This window comes from Pseudorasbora parva, chromosome 20, assembly GCF_024679245.1.
Source record: "Pseudorasbora parva isolate DD20220531a chromosome 20, ASM2467924v1, whole genome shotgun sequence".
NCBI classification, from domain to species: Eukaryota; Metazoa; Chordata; class Actinopteri; order Cypriniformes; family Gobionidae; genus Pseudorasbora; species Pseudorasbora parva.
In genome coordinates, this window is record NC_090191.1 from 35,738,561 (window position 1) to 35,753,327 (window position 14,767).

Here is a 14,767-nt window from a genome sequence, read left to right on the forward strand (position 1 = left end):
TTTTTAAAAGCCCTTTTAAGATATATTTCTCAACCCTAGCACAAGACCGGAACTCAAGCTTTTGTTAATCCAGTCTTCTTCAGATGAACCGAGATACTCTCTGACCCTGAAACCATTACCTGATCTCACTTCCTTTTTTGATGTCTTCATGTCGTTGCACGTTGCTTTCTCGTGTAATTTCAGCCCCTTAGGTGTGTAAAGAGCTGCATGAACAGGTGTGCGGGTTTCGCCCGCTAGTTCAATGCCCTCGCCCCACATACATCTCAGAGTCAGCTAAGCTCTGCTTTATGATCTGAGGTTCATTGAGGTAGCAGAGGCATTTGTCATCTCTGAAGTGTCTCAACGTCCGGCGATAAGACAGTGTTTTCTGCGTTTGTTTATGAGCCCGTTTCCACTCCTCAAGAGATACCGCAGCGGTCAGTCAACCTCCTTTTTTGATGACTCCCTCTCACCAGAGAATGTGGGCCAAAGTGTTTGAAAGTTTACAGAAGTTAAGGGGGTGTTGATCTTGTTGCTGATGTGTTAGAGCTCAGAGGTTATCTCTAGGGGTTTAAAAAGTTTAAATGCTTTCTGGTTCTGGTAAACAAGTGGCCCTTTGACACAGAGGCTGTTCCACGGTGGAGCAATGATTGAATCTGATCTATGAAAAGAATTAATGTAATCGTAGGGAATAACCAGCCTGATTTGTCAGCTGCTTAGGAGCAGATTCAACTTTATAGTCCTCAAGTTCTGTTTAAAAAGCTTCAACTTTGGCCATCCTGCTTTCTACTTTTCATGGAGCATTGAAAACCAATATTGGACAACCGCTTATGCAAATAACCTTAAACAGATCGTAGCACATCAGTTTGATTGCGAGATAGGGGAAAGTTCACATTCTTGCTGCCTGACATGTCTGACGTGATCTGCCAGGATTCTCAGCTATCTGAAAGATAAAAGGACGTGTATGTCGCTATTACAGTGTGTTGATTTGCTTATTGATCAGTATTCTCATTATAATGAAAGAGAACTTTTGACGGTTTCCTTTAGACTTTACTAATACATGAGAGTTAAAACTCATCCAAAGACTTTGAGCTTTGGCTCAGTTTGAATCAGCTTGTCTGTGTTTTGCACTAGCCAGGACTCCTGCTAACATTAGTGATGCTTTTGAAGATTTAATGCCTTGTTTATTTATTGAAACTACTTCGTGAGAGAGAATAGGAAAAAAGTGGTGAATTTTCCCAGAGCATGGCTGGCTTTTCATTTCAAATTTGTGTCTCTCATCCCTGAAGTTTGTTGTTGTGTCAGGCACTAATACAAGAATGAGAAGACAAAGATGTGTTTTTGGGTGGACATGTTTACTGATGTGTCCATCTGGATCATTATAGCACTACGTTCTCTGCAATCTGACTGTGTGGATGACCCTTTGCAACCACTGCGATTCAGTTTTTGTTTTTCGATGTTCTTTGTTTGTCATGTTCCCTTTCCAGAAAACCCCAGAAGGGCAAAGGCCAAAAGCGAAAGAGAAAGAAAAACCGTGAAAAAAAGCGGGATTTGTACGTCACCTCTGCGTTCGCCTCCTCTCACCTGCACCTGAGTGTGGCACTCTTGGTCGTCAAATTAATTTGGGAGGAGATTTTACGCCTCCTTTAATCAGTGCATTTGTCGGACAGTGTTAATTGCCATTAATCCATCAACTCCTCTGCCACTAAAACTGACCATGCCACAAAACCACATGCTCGATCTCTGCCCTCACAGAGCTTGCCATGCTAATGCAGAAGCACATGCTAAAACATTAACAACATTTGGCAAAATTCTTTTTTTTTCTTTGTAAAAGGTATAAACCCAGTAGAGTGCAACAGTGACATCCACCTTTTTAGGTTATGTCTACATTTAGTTTTCGTTTTAAAACGCTCTCCGTCCACACTAACGTTTTCCAAAAATTTCCCATCCACACTGAACCATCAGTAAACGCCAAATTCAACTTACTGCGGATGCGTAAAAGCTCAAGAGGATGTTTATGCCGTCATAAAGTTAGCATGCAATTCTTCAGGATAATTTTATTTGTCAAAATATCTCCTGATGCGTCCAGATCGTACTCGGTCAACCGTTATGTTTGGTCTAAAACGCAACTCCACTCGTGTTTTGCCACAGGATGGCAAATGCAAGTACATTTTCTGTCATCCTTGCAAGAATGTGATATGAATTGTGCAAAGTAATGTATTTAAGCAACTGTGTGAATGTGAATAGCACATTACTGGCACAATTGCGGTATACACGTCATCGTCTTCAAATATCTCCGTCGTCACAGACCACACTACAACGCGAAGACGCCGTTTTTAAATTCATCCGCTTTGGAAAGCGTTTTCCAAAAGCTATGTTTTCGTTGACTTAAAACGGTGTCTCGGTGTGGATGGAAGGCCAAAACATAGAGAAAAAGATGCGTTTTCAAACGAAAACGTATTCGTGTAGACATGGCCTTAGTCAGACTTATTTTCCCATTCATTTTCCATTCAGTCACCTCAGGCATCTTCGATAAAGAGTTTAAGTCTTTAAGCCAGTCAACTCCAAGATGAATCATAGTACTACAGCCTTTGATTTGAACAAAGAAAGTATTTGGAAAAAAGTAGTCTTCTATGAGAGATTGTACTATTCATTCCATGCAGCGCTGTGAATGATGTAATCCAAGCAAGAGCCACAATACACTAACAAGTCTGACAAGTCATTCATTGTAAAATATATAGAGATGATACAGTTTGACATGAGGTAAGGTAATGAAATATATTGATTGTGGCTGTGAAAACTCCCTGGATTTTGTCATTAGCAGTGCTTAATGGGAATGGACAGTCAGTGCCCTCAGAAGCAACCAAGCAAAACAATATTTGTTTTCATTTCCGAATCTGGTTCTCAGGTTGTCTTATTTGAGAATCTTACTTAAGGATTGTGTGTTGTGCAGCACTTCATGCGAATACATAAATCAAAAATTACAAAAGCACCATCTCTTTACCAGCCTCTGAGCTTATGGTAGGTGTGTCTGTTTTTCAGTTAGGAAAATGAATGGGATTTCTATTTCTGGAGTCGTACAGTTGCGCTCTATAAGTTGGGCCACAGGACCCAATAAATCAAGCTCTGATTGGAGGAGGTGGGCAGTGGGGAGATATAAACTCATAAAAACTCACCAACCCACTCAGCATGGCTTTTAGTTGATGGTACTAATCTGTAACAATATTTCAGTTGGAATCACAACCTTGTTTGTGCCGCTTCCTGTTTTTGGAATGTTTTTTGTTCTGACATTTGTTTTATTGTATTAGGACCATCATCCTCACATTGTTCTGTCCTCTCTGACATATGAGAAGGATTGTGTGAGATGTTTTATTCGTTGCAGTGAGTTTGGTTTTGTCATGCTGCGTGAGCTTTGCTGCACAGCATTACAAAAGTCAAAAACCCTGTTTACTTTGGTGCTTCTCCCAGTAATCGGAAAATGAGAAATGTTTCAATGAGAACGAAAGAGCAAAGAAATGCATACATGAGGACAATCTGCTCCTATGAGACTGATGCTTTTGAGATTGGTATTTTTCTGAGGGCTGGGGTTTGGGTTTTCATATAAAAAATAAATAAAAATGAGATTTAAGGCCTATTGAGACAAAGTTCATGAAAGTATGTTTTTGTTCGCACCACAACTATTCACACTGAATTTTTGACATTCTCTGACAATATTTGGATTTCAAATTGGTATGTAAGATCTTATTGCGACTTGATGCTTAGCAAATCATTGAGGTGCGATGCCGTCTTGCATGTTTTTCAGGTCAATCGTTCTGTGTGTAAATAGGCCTTTACACTGTTCTGATTTAAAGTCAGGTCTGGGTTAAATGTAAAATTTACAATGTGGTTTTGATAAGCCTGTCCTCAGAGCAATATTGACTTCAAATGAGGTCAGTTGGCACAAATGTATGTGAATCTTCCTCTTGGTATTGTACATGTGTCCTGATGACCCTGATCCAACACCACAAGACGCAATAAACTGAAACACTGTATTCTCATGCACTGCAATCTCTCTGCCTCTCATTCCAGTATGCTTTTCTGAAATAGAAAGAGTCAAAATGAAGCATGTTTTTGGTTGTTTTCTTTATTTTCTTGCATCAACTGAGCTTGCAGGTGCATGGCCACATTCTGCCTATAACTTCAGCTTTTTGCACTCTACGCCCCGCGGACCCTCAGAAGGGGCGAAACCTTGGTACCAGACCAGGGTGGCTCAAAAAGTTTGCTGCTTGACTCACCAAGTGCTTGTGTGTGTATGTTTGGGAGAAAGTGTTTAATAATGGCCATGATCACGTGTCAGCAGTAATCTCCCCCCAATCCTCCTTTTGTCTCATTCTGTCTCTCTTCAGTAGTCAGTGTGAGCCTTGCTGTTCTACATGCTCTGAAAGGAGAAGAAGGTTATTTGTTCAAGACCCCGAGACGTGTCAGTGCTCCTGTAAAAACTCTGAAGCCGACTGCAGGTCTAGACAACTAGAACTCAACGAAAGGACCTGCAGGTGTGTGTGTAAATCTACACATTGTTGTGTATCTACACGTTAGTGCAAGACTGGCTTTCCTGTTTTTGTATAGTCATATACATCCTTTGACAAAAGATGTGTTGCTCAGAGGTTGATCTTGGATTTAAAGCAAAAGTTCATTCAGAAATCAAAAATGAATTCTGTCGTCATTTACTCATTGTCACGTTGTACCACAAACCTGTATGAATGTATTACTTCGGTAGAAGACAAATGGAGATGTTTGGCAGAACGTTCATACTGCCCTTTTCCCTTGAAAGTGATGGTTCTTGAAAATCAACCATGGCTCCAGTTTTTCTTCTAAACAACTGAGAGATATGTTGATATAATGAAAGAGTATAAAAATAACTTCTACATTTTCAGAAGAGATTATTTCAGAAGAGGAGACATATTTTTCAGAAGGAGCCTTTATTTGGCAGGGACCTTAAGGTTTAATCTTCTTCCTGTCTTGGGTAAAACAATTGAGATGCTATGTGTTTCATCTGTGATATTTTTTTTTTTTACTTACTTTCCTAGATGTGACAAACCAAGACGGTGAACCCAACTGACTTGAGAATGGACTCTGACATGAAGGAATATTTCACCAATAATACACAGCACTTTGAACTTTGGTCTCATTTTTCCATCCCGGAGATATTGAGAGAATGAAGTGAATGGGTTGGGGGAGGTGGGGGGTTTAATATTCAATGAAATGCTCTGTCTGTATATTTTCATGATTTTCATGTGTGTATTAAGCGAACCGAGAGACTGAAAGCACAGGATTTGATTTGCTGCTAAAGGGTCTTCGCAAAAGACCTACATAAATGTTTCTGATCTTGGCTGGCGTGCGTAAAAGTCATACTCAAAATCAAAGTTGTTCTCAACAAAACACATCACTGGATTTGGGTCTGCTGTGCGGTTTTTCATGTGAATCTAAATGTAAACGAGCGCAAACGAAACATTTGGAGGACTGCAGCAATGCGTCAGAGTCCACTACGCGCTGTGGAATCATTCCTCCCAGTACGTGAACACTTTTTTTTTTTTTAGAGATGGACAAATGACTGGAGTTTTGATGGTAGACTGAACTGATACTGCTGTTGGAATGTCACACAGTGATGCCATGGAAACCCGCTGACCGCTGTGGTAAATGTTTGCACCAGAGCTCTGACCTTGACGAGGCAAACCCAAGAGGACCTTGGTCATATTCACTCCTTAAAGGGATACTCATTCTTTGACATGTTTGGAAACCACTTTGAGTTGATCGTGTGATTAGATTCCATGCTGTCACACTACTGGCGATTTAAGATGATTATTTTGTGCTAGGTTTTTCGTTGTCGTTTAGCTAGTCTTGGAATTTTTTATCCAAATCTATTCCCCCAAACAATTCAGTAATTTATGATTTTTTTGTTGTTGTTGTTGAATATTTTCAGTATTCTATCTCTTTGTATTTAATTTTTCCTATTTATGTGCAGTGTTATGTTAAGATGGATCTTCTTGGCCTTTTTTCGTCTGCAAACCTCCATGGCTGTCTGGAGAAAAAAAAGCTTTTCATGCTGTTTTATTTTCCGTAGATGAACAGAGAAACATTCCTATTACTGATCAGTGAGTTATGTTGCCAACTGCCTAGACTTTGCCGCCTTACTGCAGATGTGTGTGTGTGTATATGTGTGTGTGTGTGTGTGTGTATGTGTGTGTGTGTGTCCGTGTGATAGCTAACAAACTGCATAAATGTGATTTTGTGTGCATACGAGGCTAGTGTTTGTGAGCGTGCATGTGTGAGTACGTTTTGGCGAAACAGTCTTGATGTCAGTGTGACATACGTATTGAATAACAATATAGCAGCCAAATGTAAATATAGGCCAAACTCATGTCACCATTTACTTCTACTATAATAAGATCTAATAGCTGAAACCGTATGCTCAAATGTGGTCTGGTTTGATTGGAGTTTTACAGTTTAAACATTATTTATTTACTCTATGTAAATATGTTGAATATTAACATCTTTTTGTGTCTGTGTAATGTAGTACAGCATATTTATTTTCAAATTATATTGCCTTTTTTCTATAAAAAAAAAAATGTTTGAAAACTTTTTACTAGTTTGTATGTGTTGGTACTGTACGATAACGTGGAGTATACCTCAAAACCGTAGTCTTGATTAACTCTTGATTCCAGAAGCATTATTGCCATTCAGGAGCATGTATAGTGTTAATTCTTGTACATTTTTACCTTTTGTGGTCCATTCGCCTTTTGCAAATAATTTGCTTTAAACAGAAAACTGTCATCATCTGCCCCGTTAGTTTAAACTGGTCCCAAAGAAAACAAGTGCTTGATGCTCCTGCTAGTCTCTATTGTATTCATACATATACTAAACAGTATTGCATTGGCCACATCCCATTTCTCATGTCTTTCGGCTTCCTGTTGTTGGGTTTAACATCAGGAAACTTTTCAGTGGCACTGTAAGTCACTGACAAAACATTTATATCAAGCTGTAGGTGAAGCTTCATGCTTTTTTTACGCTTAATGCTTAAAAAGCTTATGCTTAATGCTTTCATGCTTAAAGGGTTGGTTCGCCCAAAAATGAAAATTGTGTCATTAATTACTCCCTCTCATGTCGTTCCAAACCCGTAAGACCAGAAAGCTCTTGGAGTTCGCCAAATATATCTTCATTGTTCTGAAGATTGGTCTTATGGGTTTGGAACAACATGAGGGCGAGTAAATTATATTATTTTCATCACATTTTTTTTTGTGGTGAACTATCTCTTTAAGTTATATTCAGTGGAAAATCATACATTTATCATTTACTATAAGTTTACTCCATCTTGGCAGGAACAGTATGGCCTGCATTCATAAAATGATTCCAAAATTTCATGAAACACGCTTTAACATTTTCATAACAACTTTTTTAGTGCTATTTGAAATGTAAGCGTTAGACCTAACAATACTTGATTTTTTGTATTAGTTGTTTTAGATGTTGCCTTGACTTGCATCACTTACAGATTCCACTTTAAAGCAATATTTTGTCCAGGATGCGTCCTCCATGTGGTAGTTCAGGCACATTATGTAGGAATGTTTTGGTTTGTTAAACTCTATAAAACATACAAATGTTCAACTAGCTGTTACCATTCCAGAAATTTCCCATATGTCTTGCTAAACCTGAGCTCACTGGTCCATGTGATCATCAGAAAGGCAGCCATCAGTAGATCCATGTTAATGAGGCTTAGTTTAAAAGGTTTAAGAGAAGTTTGTGGAACTTTGTGTGTTTGTTTTGAAACGGCTGGTTTTAGCCTGAGCGTCGCTCCACTAACACTAGATTAGCAACTATGATTGACATTATATGACCACGTGAAGCACTTAAGAGCAGCAGCTTAACACTACCTATGAAATATAAAATAATCCTCATGCCACCCTCCCCCCACCTGCACAGGCCCTTCCCGACTGCTTAAATACCCCAAGAATGTTGTAAGTGACTTAATCTGTGATTAGAGGAGGAATTTTGGGGTGGCAGGTTCACGTCCCCGGTGTAAATCATCATAGTGTTGGATCTGCCAGCGAACTTTACCCCATCAGTTTAACTTTGAGTTAAATAGCATGAACCGGAAGATTGCAGGTTTAAATCCCAGATATTTCATGAATTTCTGCCAATCATTAAATGGCCTTGTTTCCACGACTTGTTACTGATATAATTATACTCCGCTTAGTAGCTCATAAATATTTAACACTAAATTAATTTAATATTGAAACCATTGTTTTAATTTAGCCAGTTTGCATGTTCATCACTGACTGGTATTTTTTTTAAGGTTTATTCCGAATCAAATTCCACCTAAATCTTGCATGTATTGTGTACTTTATGGTAATATGCAAAATATGTATTTGCCATCAATGTCTCTTCAGCCCTGTTATGCGGTGACATTCCTCCTTCAAAAACAGTGGTTTGATCTTTCTGACATAACATGGCTCCAACAGTAAGTCCAAAAGTACATTTCTCACACAGTGTGACAGTATTTAAAGAGATCGTTCATGCAAAAATGACTATTTTGCAACAATTTACCCACCCTTTTTTCCAATCCTGTGTGAATGTTTTTCTTCTGCTGAACTTAAAAGGAGATCTCAATTAATACCAGCCACATTGAATTCCATAGTATTATTTTCCATACTAATGAACTCAATGGGGCCCATTCACTGTTTATTTTCATTTTTGGATGAACTATTCCTTTAAGTATAATACACTTGGCCTTGTCAGGCTTATTCAATTCTGTTTTAGGGGAAAATCAGTACAATTTTGACTAAATAAGATGGTGTGGTGTAACTACTTTTGCTTGATAACTGCTTGTGCTCTTTAATTTTTTTAACTTGCATTCAACGCTGAAATAATGTAAAAAGGTTAAATGCTAGTTGAGAGAAACTTAATGGATTATTATTATTATTGTTATTATTATTATTAATGTTATTTGTAATTTATGACAAGTCACACAAAAACAATGCAGTGCTTTCTGAACTAATCAGCTATCAGTTCAAATTATATGAACTCTAAACTTGCTAACCCCGTGACAGGTTTGAAATCATTTTGATAGTAACTTTTGCAAGGCTGTAACCACCTGTTTTGCATATACAAATTGCAAAATGCATTAATGTATCTGTTAGTCTCTGTTTCCTGAGAATGAACATAGATGTGGGATCAGATCCATTGGGACATATCGATCAGAGAGGCACAGTGCTGAGTCTTGCAGTTCTTGACATTGATTTTATTGTTTAGCAAGCGGTCATAAATTGGTGCCATGTGTAATTGTCATGTTGCTGAAAATAAACTGGAATTTACCCTCGTTTCCAACAGTGTGGCGTGACCAAGGTCTGCGTCTTTAAAAATAAGAGGCAGTCCACACCCTACTGTAGAGACGTGCACTCTGTCAGGAACATACAATTGTCCAATGGCATCATTACTCATCTGTCCACGTCTCTCACCTGTGTGTGTGAAAGCATCAGATTAGGTGTGCTCACATACACATACTGCATTTGCATGCTCAACCACCATTTAGTCATCAACCTTATAAAACACAGCTATATTTAACATTTTGTTGGAATCATTTCAGGGTGAGGGAATATCTTTGAAGAGAAAGAGCATGAGTGGGAGTGATTAAATTAACCATTTGACATTTCCTTGACGGTCTTTATGATGGAAATCTTTGTGATTTAAATGTATAAAAGCGGCTCTGCTTTCATACTTTAGAGTCAAATGCACGTGTTACAGATTGTTGTCTGACAGACTAATCTAATCTAATTCACTGAAGTTTGCTTACAGATTATGTAAGGTTTGTAAAGAGATGTGATGACTTTTTGTATTTGAAGTCCCTTCGGTAAGAAAAGAGAGCTGATCCTTGTGACCAACAAAACACTATTTAAGAGTGACGAGTTTTGCAAACTCGAACAGGAATCAAAGTGGTTTTATTATGAGGAAACATAATGTGCACTATTTTGGCAAAAGTTTTTGGATGTCTGCCTTTACATGCACATGAACTTTAATGACATCCATTTGTTAATTCGTAGGGTTTAATGTGGAGTTGGCCCACTCTTTGCAGCTATAACAGCTTCAACTCTTCTGTGTAGGCTTTCCACAAGGTTTAGGAGTGTGTTTATAGGGATTTTTGACCATTCCTCTAAAAGCACATTTGTGAGGTCAGGCACTGATGTTGGACGAGAAGGCCTGGCTCACAGCATCCGCTCTAATCCATCCCAGAGGTTTTCTGTCGGGTTGAGGTCAGGACTCTGTGCAGGCCAGTCAAGTTCCTCCACATCAAACTCTCATCCATGTCTTTATGGACCTTGCTTTGTGCGCAGTCATGTTGGAACAGAAAGGGCCCGTCCCCAAACTTTTCCACAAATTTTTTAGCATGAAATTGTCCAAAATGTCATGGTATACTGAAGCATTAAGAGTTCCTTTTACTGGAACTAAGGGGCCAAGCCCAAACCCTGAAAACAACCCACACCATATTTCATTCATCCTCCAAACAGTCAGGCAAGTATTCTCCTGGCAACCGCCAAGCACAGACTCATCCATCGGACTGCTAGACAGAGAAGCGCGATTCTCCACTCCAGAGAACACGCCTACACTGCTAGAGTCTAATGGTGGTGTGCTTTGCACCACTGCATCCCACGCTTTGCGTTGCAATTGGTGTTGTAAGGCTTGGATGCAGTTGCTTGGCTATGGAAACCCATTTCATGAAGCTCTCTAAGCACTGTTCTTGAGCTAAACTAAAGGCCATACAAAGTTTGGAGGTCTGTAGCTGTTGACTCTGCAGAAAGTGGGCAACTTCTGCACACTGTGCACCTCAGCATGTGCTAATCCCGCTCTAATTTTTGTTATTGTTGTGGCCTACTGCTTTGTGGCTGAGTTGCTGTTGCTTCCACTCTTATAACGCCACTAACAGTTGACTGTGGAATGTATAGTAGTGAGAATCTGGTGTGAGTTTATTGTCTCTGCAGGTGCCAGATCTGTCAGATTAGTTTTGTATTGACTGTCGTAGGCAAGTGATGTTGAATGTGTAGCTAATATGAAGTGATTTTTTTACAAAATCCCATAAACATCTAAACTAATATGAAAACACCATTGCCAAATAGAGCTGTGTAATCAGATATATTATTTCGAACGTGGTGTTTACAGCTACTTTCAAATTGATTTTATGTATTGAACGCAAATGCATTGTAAAGGAAAAATAACACTGATATTAAATATAGAGGGTAAATATTGCTGCTTAATAATATTAAAAACTAGATGTGCACATTTTCTGAAGAAAATGTGAGTTGTGCTTGCAAAGACACAATTGGCACTAGACTAGAGGCAGTTATTAGAGTCTTCTGTATGACTGCTAGAGAGTCAGCTCTTATGTCTATACAATGCTCTGGTGCTGAGATATGGCTTGTTTATGTTGGCATACGGTTGCTAGGGTCCTCAAGATGGTTGCTAGGACATGGATAGGCAGTTGGCTGGTGATATTTGATTCAGACTACTTGGCAGTCTAGGTCAAAAGAGTTCACCGCCATGTTCAATTTATTATATGGATGTTTGTGTGGTCTAAATGGTTGCTAGGGTGTTGCTAGATTGTTGCCATGGTGATATTAAAAAAAAGTTATTGGCACTCCGAGTCCAAAGAGCCCACCCCCATGTCTACAATATTCTCAATCTTTTTTTCGTCTTTTTTTTTTTGCTGTTGTGGTTGCTGCTAGTAAAGTTGTGCGGCGATATGATGTCCCAAAATTCTGTCCAATGTTAAGTCTGGGATTTTTTTGCTTGTTTTTCCCCCGCATAAACCTTGCTGTTGTCATGACAATCCACGCAAGTTTTGTTTTCTGGTCATGCATAGAAATAAGAATATAACAATACAAAAGTAACATTGTGATGTGTGATATATTGTTCTCACATTTCTGATTCCTGTCTAAATATGCTTTTGCCACATTAAAAAGCACTTTTGTCTGGGGATAAACCATGACAAAAAAAAGTGATCAATGCTTTCATTATTGAATCATACAATGAGTCACAGTAATACTGGGTTTAATGTTTCAATGGGTTTCAATGGTTTCAATGTGCTTTACAATGGGTGTTAATGTCTTTTGAACCTGGATTTCAAAACCAGGTTAAGCCATGCCGGTACAGAAAAGTTTCATGAAAGTGTGTTCTTTTTTTCTCCTCCAACCTCCCAGTTTTGTTGAAGAAGATGATTATTAGGTCTTAAGCTTATGTCAGAGAGTTAATATTGGTCAAATGTGAACATATCTTTCAAATGACTTCAGTGTGGAGAGAAGCCCAGGACTGATCATCTGTATTTGTGTCGGTTTAAGCATTATGTACAAGTCCTGCTTCTTTTCCCTGGATCTGTCCTCTGAACCTCCCTCCAAAGATAAACATGCAGTTTTTCTTAGATCACACAATTTTGAAAAAGTATAAACAACCATTGCACACTCAATCAAAATCTGGAAGACTAAACACACAGTCATCCACACACACAAAGGCAAATTCTCTAATTTGCATTCAAATAAACACTGGATTTCTTTAGGCTCTCTTGATCCCTTGTTGGATCTCTGTGATTTTTGACTTTTATAAAACGTATATATGAGTTTTTGCTGGGATTCCTAGGCTTTATACTTTAAATTGTAAACTCAAGTCATGGAGATGAGTTATTTTATTCTGTGTTCACGCTTGGCATGTTTGATTCGCTTAAAATGAACTGTGGTGCGATAGTTCTGTTAGTGCGGTTCATTTGAATAAGTGTGAATGCTGCCATCCGAACGGACCAAGACTGATTAAAAGATGGGTCTCTGCCCACTTCCAAAAGAACTCTGGTGTGATTTGAATAATATATATATACACAACAATGACCAAAGACATGTAAACGGACTAAAAAAGAGGCATGCTGTCAAGATGTGACCCTAAAAAGTATAGAATGCTCAAGCATACCTGCTTTTTTCTCGTCAATGTCGTGATGTTGCCCATCATAGTTCGGTATAGGCATCAGAACTGCGTCTCCTCACAGAAGACCTTTGTTTGTGTGCGTGACAGAGATATTCCTAACACTGCACATTTTATAAGCTCTTCACGAGTTCTCAGCAGGTCAAAATACCACCAGGTACAGCGATTTGGCCCTGCACACAGCATTGTTTTGGATGTTTGGTAAGTTCCGTTGTAAAACATGTAAAAAGCCACCTATCAGGTTGTGAACATTTTCCTATGTCTTTCGGTTCAGTGTTAAAATGCCAATGTGAATGCTTAGCAGGCGAAGACTAAAGTTGTTGTTTTTTTGGTCTGGACCAAGAAAACCGAACAAGTGTCAATACTAGTTGTGTTTAAATTGTTGCATTGATGCATCATAAAGTGGAGGATTCTGCATTGATACAGTAATAGTCCATAATCGATCATAGCGTACATGTGTAAAACCGGGGTTAAAAATATAATTTACATATTTATAAGGTTAATCTAACTATATATACATGCATACACACACACACACACACACACACACACACGTGCATACACACACACACAGCTCTGAAAAAAATTAAGAGGCCACTCAAACAATACTCTGGTTTTACTATTTCAAGGTATGTGTTTGGGTAAAATTAACATTTGCTTTATTCTATAAACTACTGGCATTTTCCCAAATTCCAAATAAAAATATTGTAATTTATTTGCCGAAAGCAACAACTGGACAAAATAACAACAAAGATGCAGTGTTGTCAGACAATAAAAAAATAAGTTCATATTCATTCCAAACAACACAATACTAATGTTTTATCTTAGGAAGAGTTCAGAAATCAATGTTTGGTGAAATAACCCTGATTTTTAATCACAGCTTTCATGCATCTTGGCATGCTCTTCACCAGTCTTTCACATTGATGTTGGGTGACTTTGTGCCACTCCTGGTGCATTAATTCACGCAGCTCAGAATTTTGATGGCTTTGTGACCATCCATCTCCCTCTTGATCACGTTCCAGAGGTTTTCAATGGAGTTCCGGTCTAGAGATTGGGCAGGCCATGACAGGGTCTTGATCTTGTGGTCCTCCTGGAACCACAGGAAAAACCAGTCCTCAGAGCTGGGGAACATTGTCAGAGCAGAAGGAAGCAAGTTTTCTTCCAGGACAACCTTTTACGTGGTTTGATTCATGCGTCCTTCACAAAGACAAATCTGCCCGATTCCAGCCTTGCTGAAGCACCCCCACATCATCACCGATCCTCCACCAAATTTCACAGTGGGTGCGATACGCTGTGGCTTGTAGGCTTTACCAGGCCTTCATCTAACAATTAGACGACCAGGTGTTGGACAGCTGTAAATTGGACTCATCAGAGATGACCTTACTCCAGTCCTCTATAGTCCAATCCTTATGGTCTCTCGCATACCGCCTAGCTCTTCTTTGCTTCTCATTGATGAAGGGCTTTACACGACTTCAGCCCTGCCTAGGAGCCTGTGTCGAACTGTCCTCACCGTGCACTTCACCCCAGCTGCCTTTTGCCATTCTTTTTGTAGGTCACTTGATGTCATCCTATGGTTGTTGAATGACATTCGAATGAGTCTGCGGTCATTCCGGTCAGTGGAGTCATTTCCACCCTCTGCCAGTCTGTAGCTTTGTTGTCCCCAATGTTTTGAAATTTTAAGGATGGAAGCAACCCGACGCTCACTGTATCCCTCTGCCAGTAACGCCAGAATTTAACCATTTATTTCCTCACTTTCCTTTTCAACTTTTTTGGAATGGTCAAAGGTACGTTTTTGATTCCA

The 14,767-nt window shown here is 39.1% G+C and overlaps 1 protein-coding gene across 5 annotated transcripts in view; it reads left to right on the forward strand.

Moving 5' to 3' along the window:
- Positions 1-7,029, forward strand: part of vegfab (vascular endothelial growth factor Ab) — a 61,420-nt gene extending 54,391 nt beyond the window's left edge. For 2 of the 5 annotated variants that reach the window (XM_067428445.1, XM_067428446.1), the window contains 3 exons: positions 1,467-1,532; positions 4,365-4,511; positions 5,046-7,029. In XM_067428445.1, coding sequence (XP_067284546.1) covers positions 1,467-1,532; positions 4,365-4,511; positions 5,046-5,067 — 235 coding nt within the window. In that variant the 3' untranslated portion in view covers positions 5,068-7,029. The remainder of the gene's footprint in view (positions 1-1,466; positions 1,533-4,364; positions 4,512-5,045) is intronic. The other 3 variants (XM_067428442.1, XM_067428444.1, XM_067428443.1) reach the window with 3 other exon arrangements.
- The last annotated feature ends 7,738 nt before the right edge of the window (positions 7,030-14,767 follow it).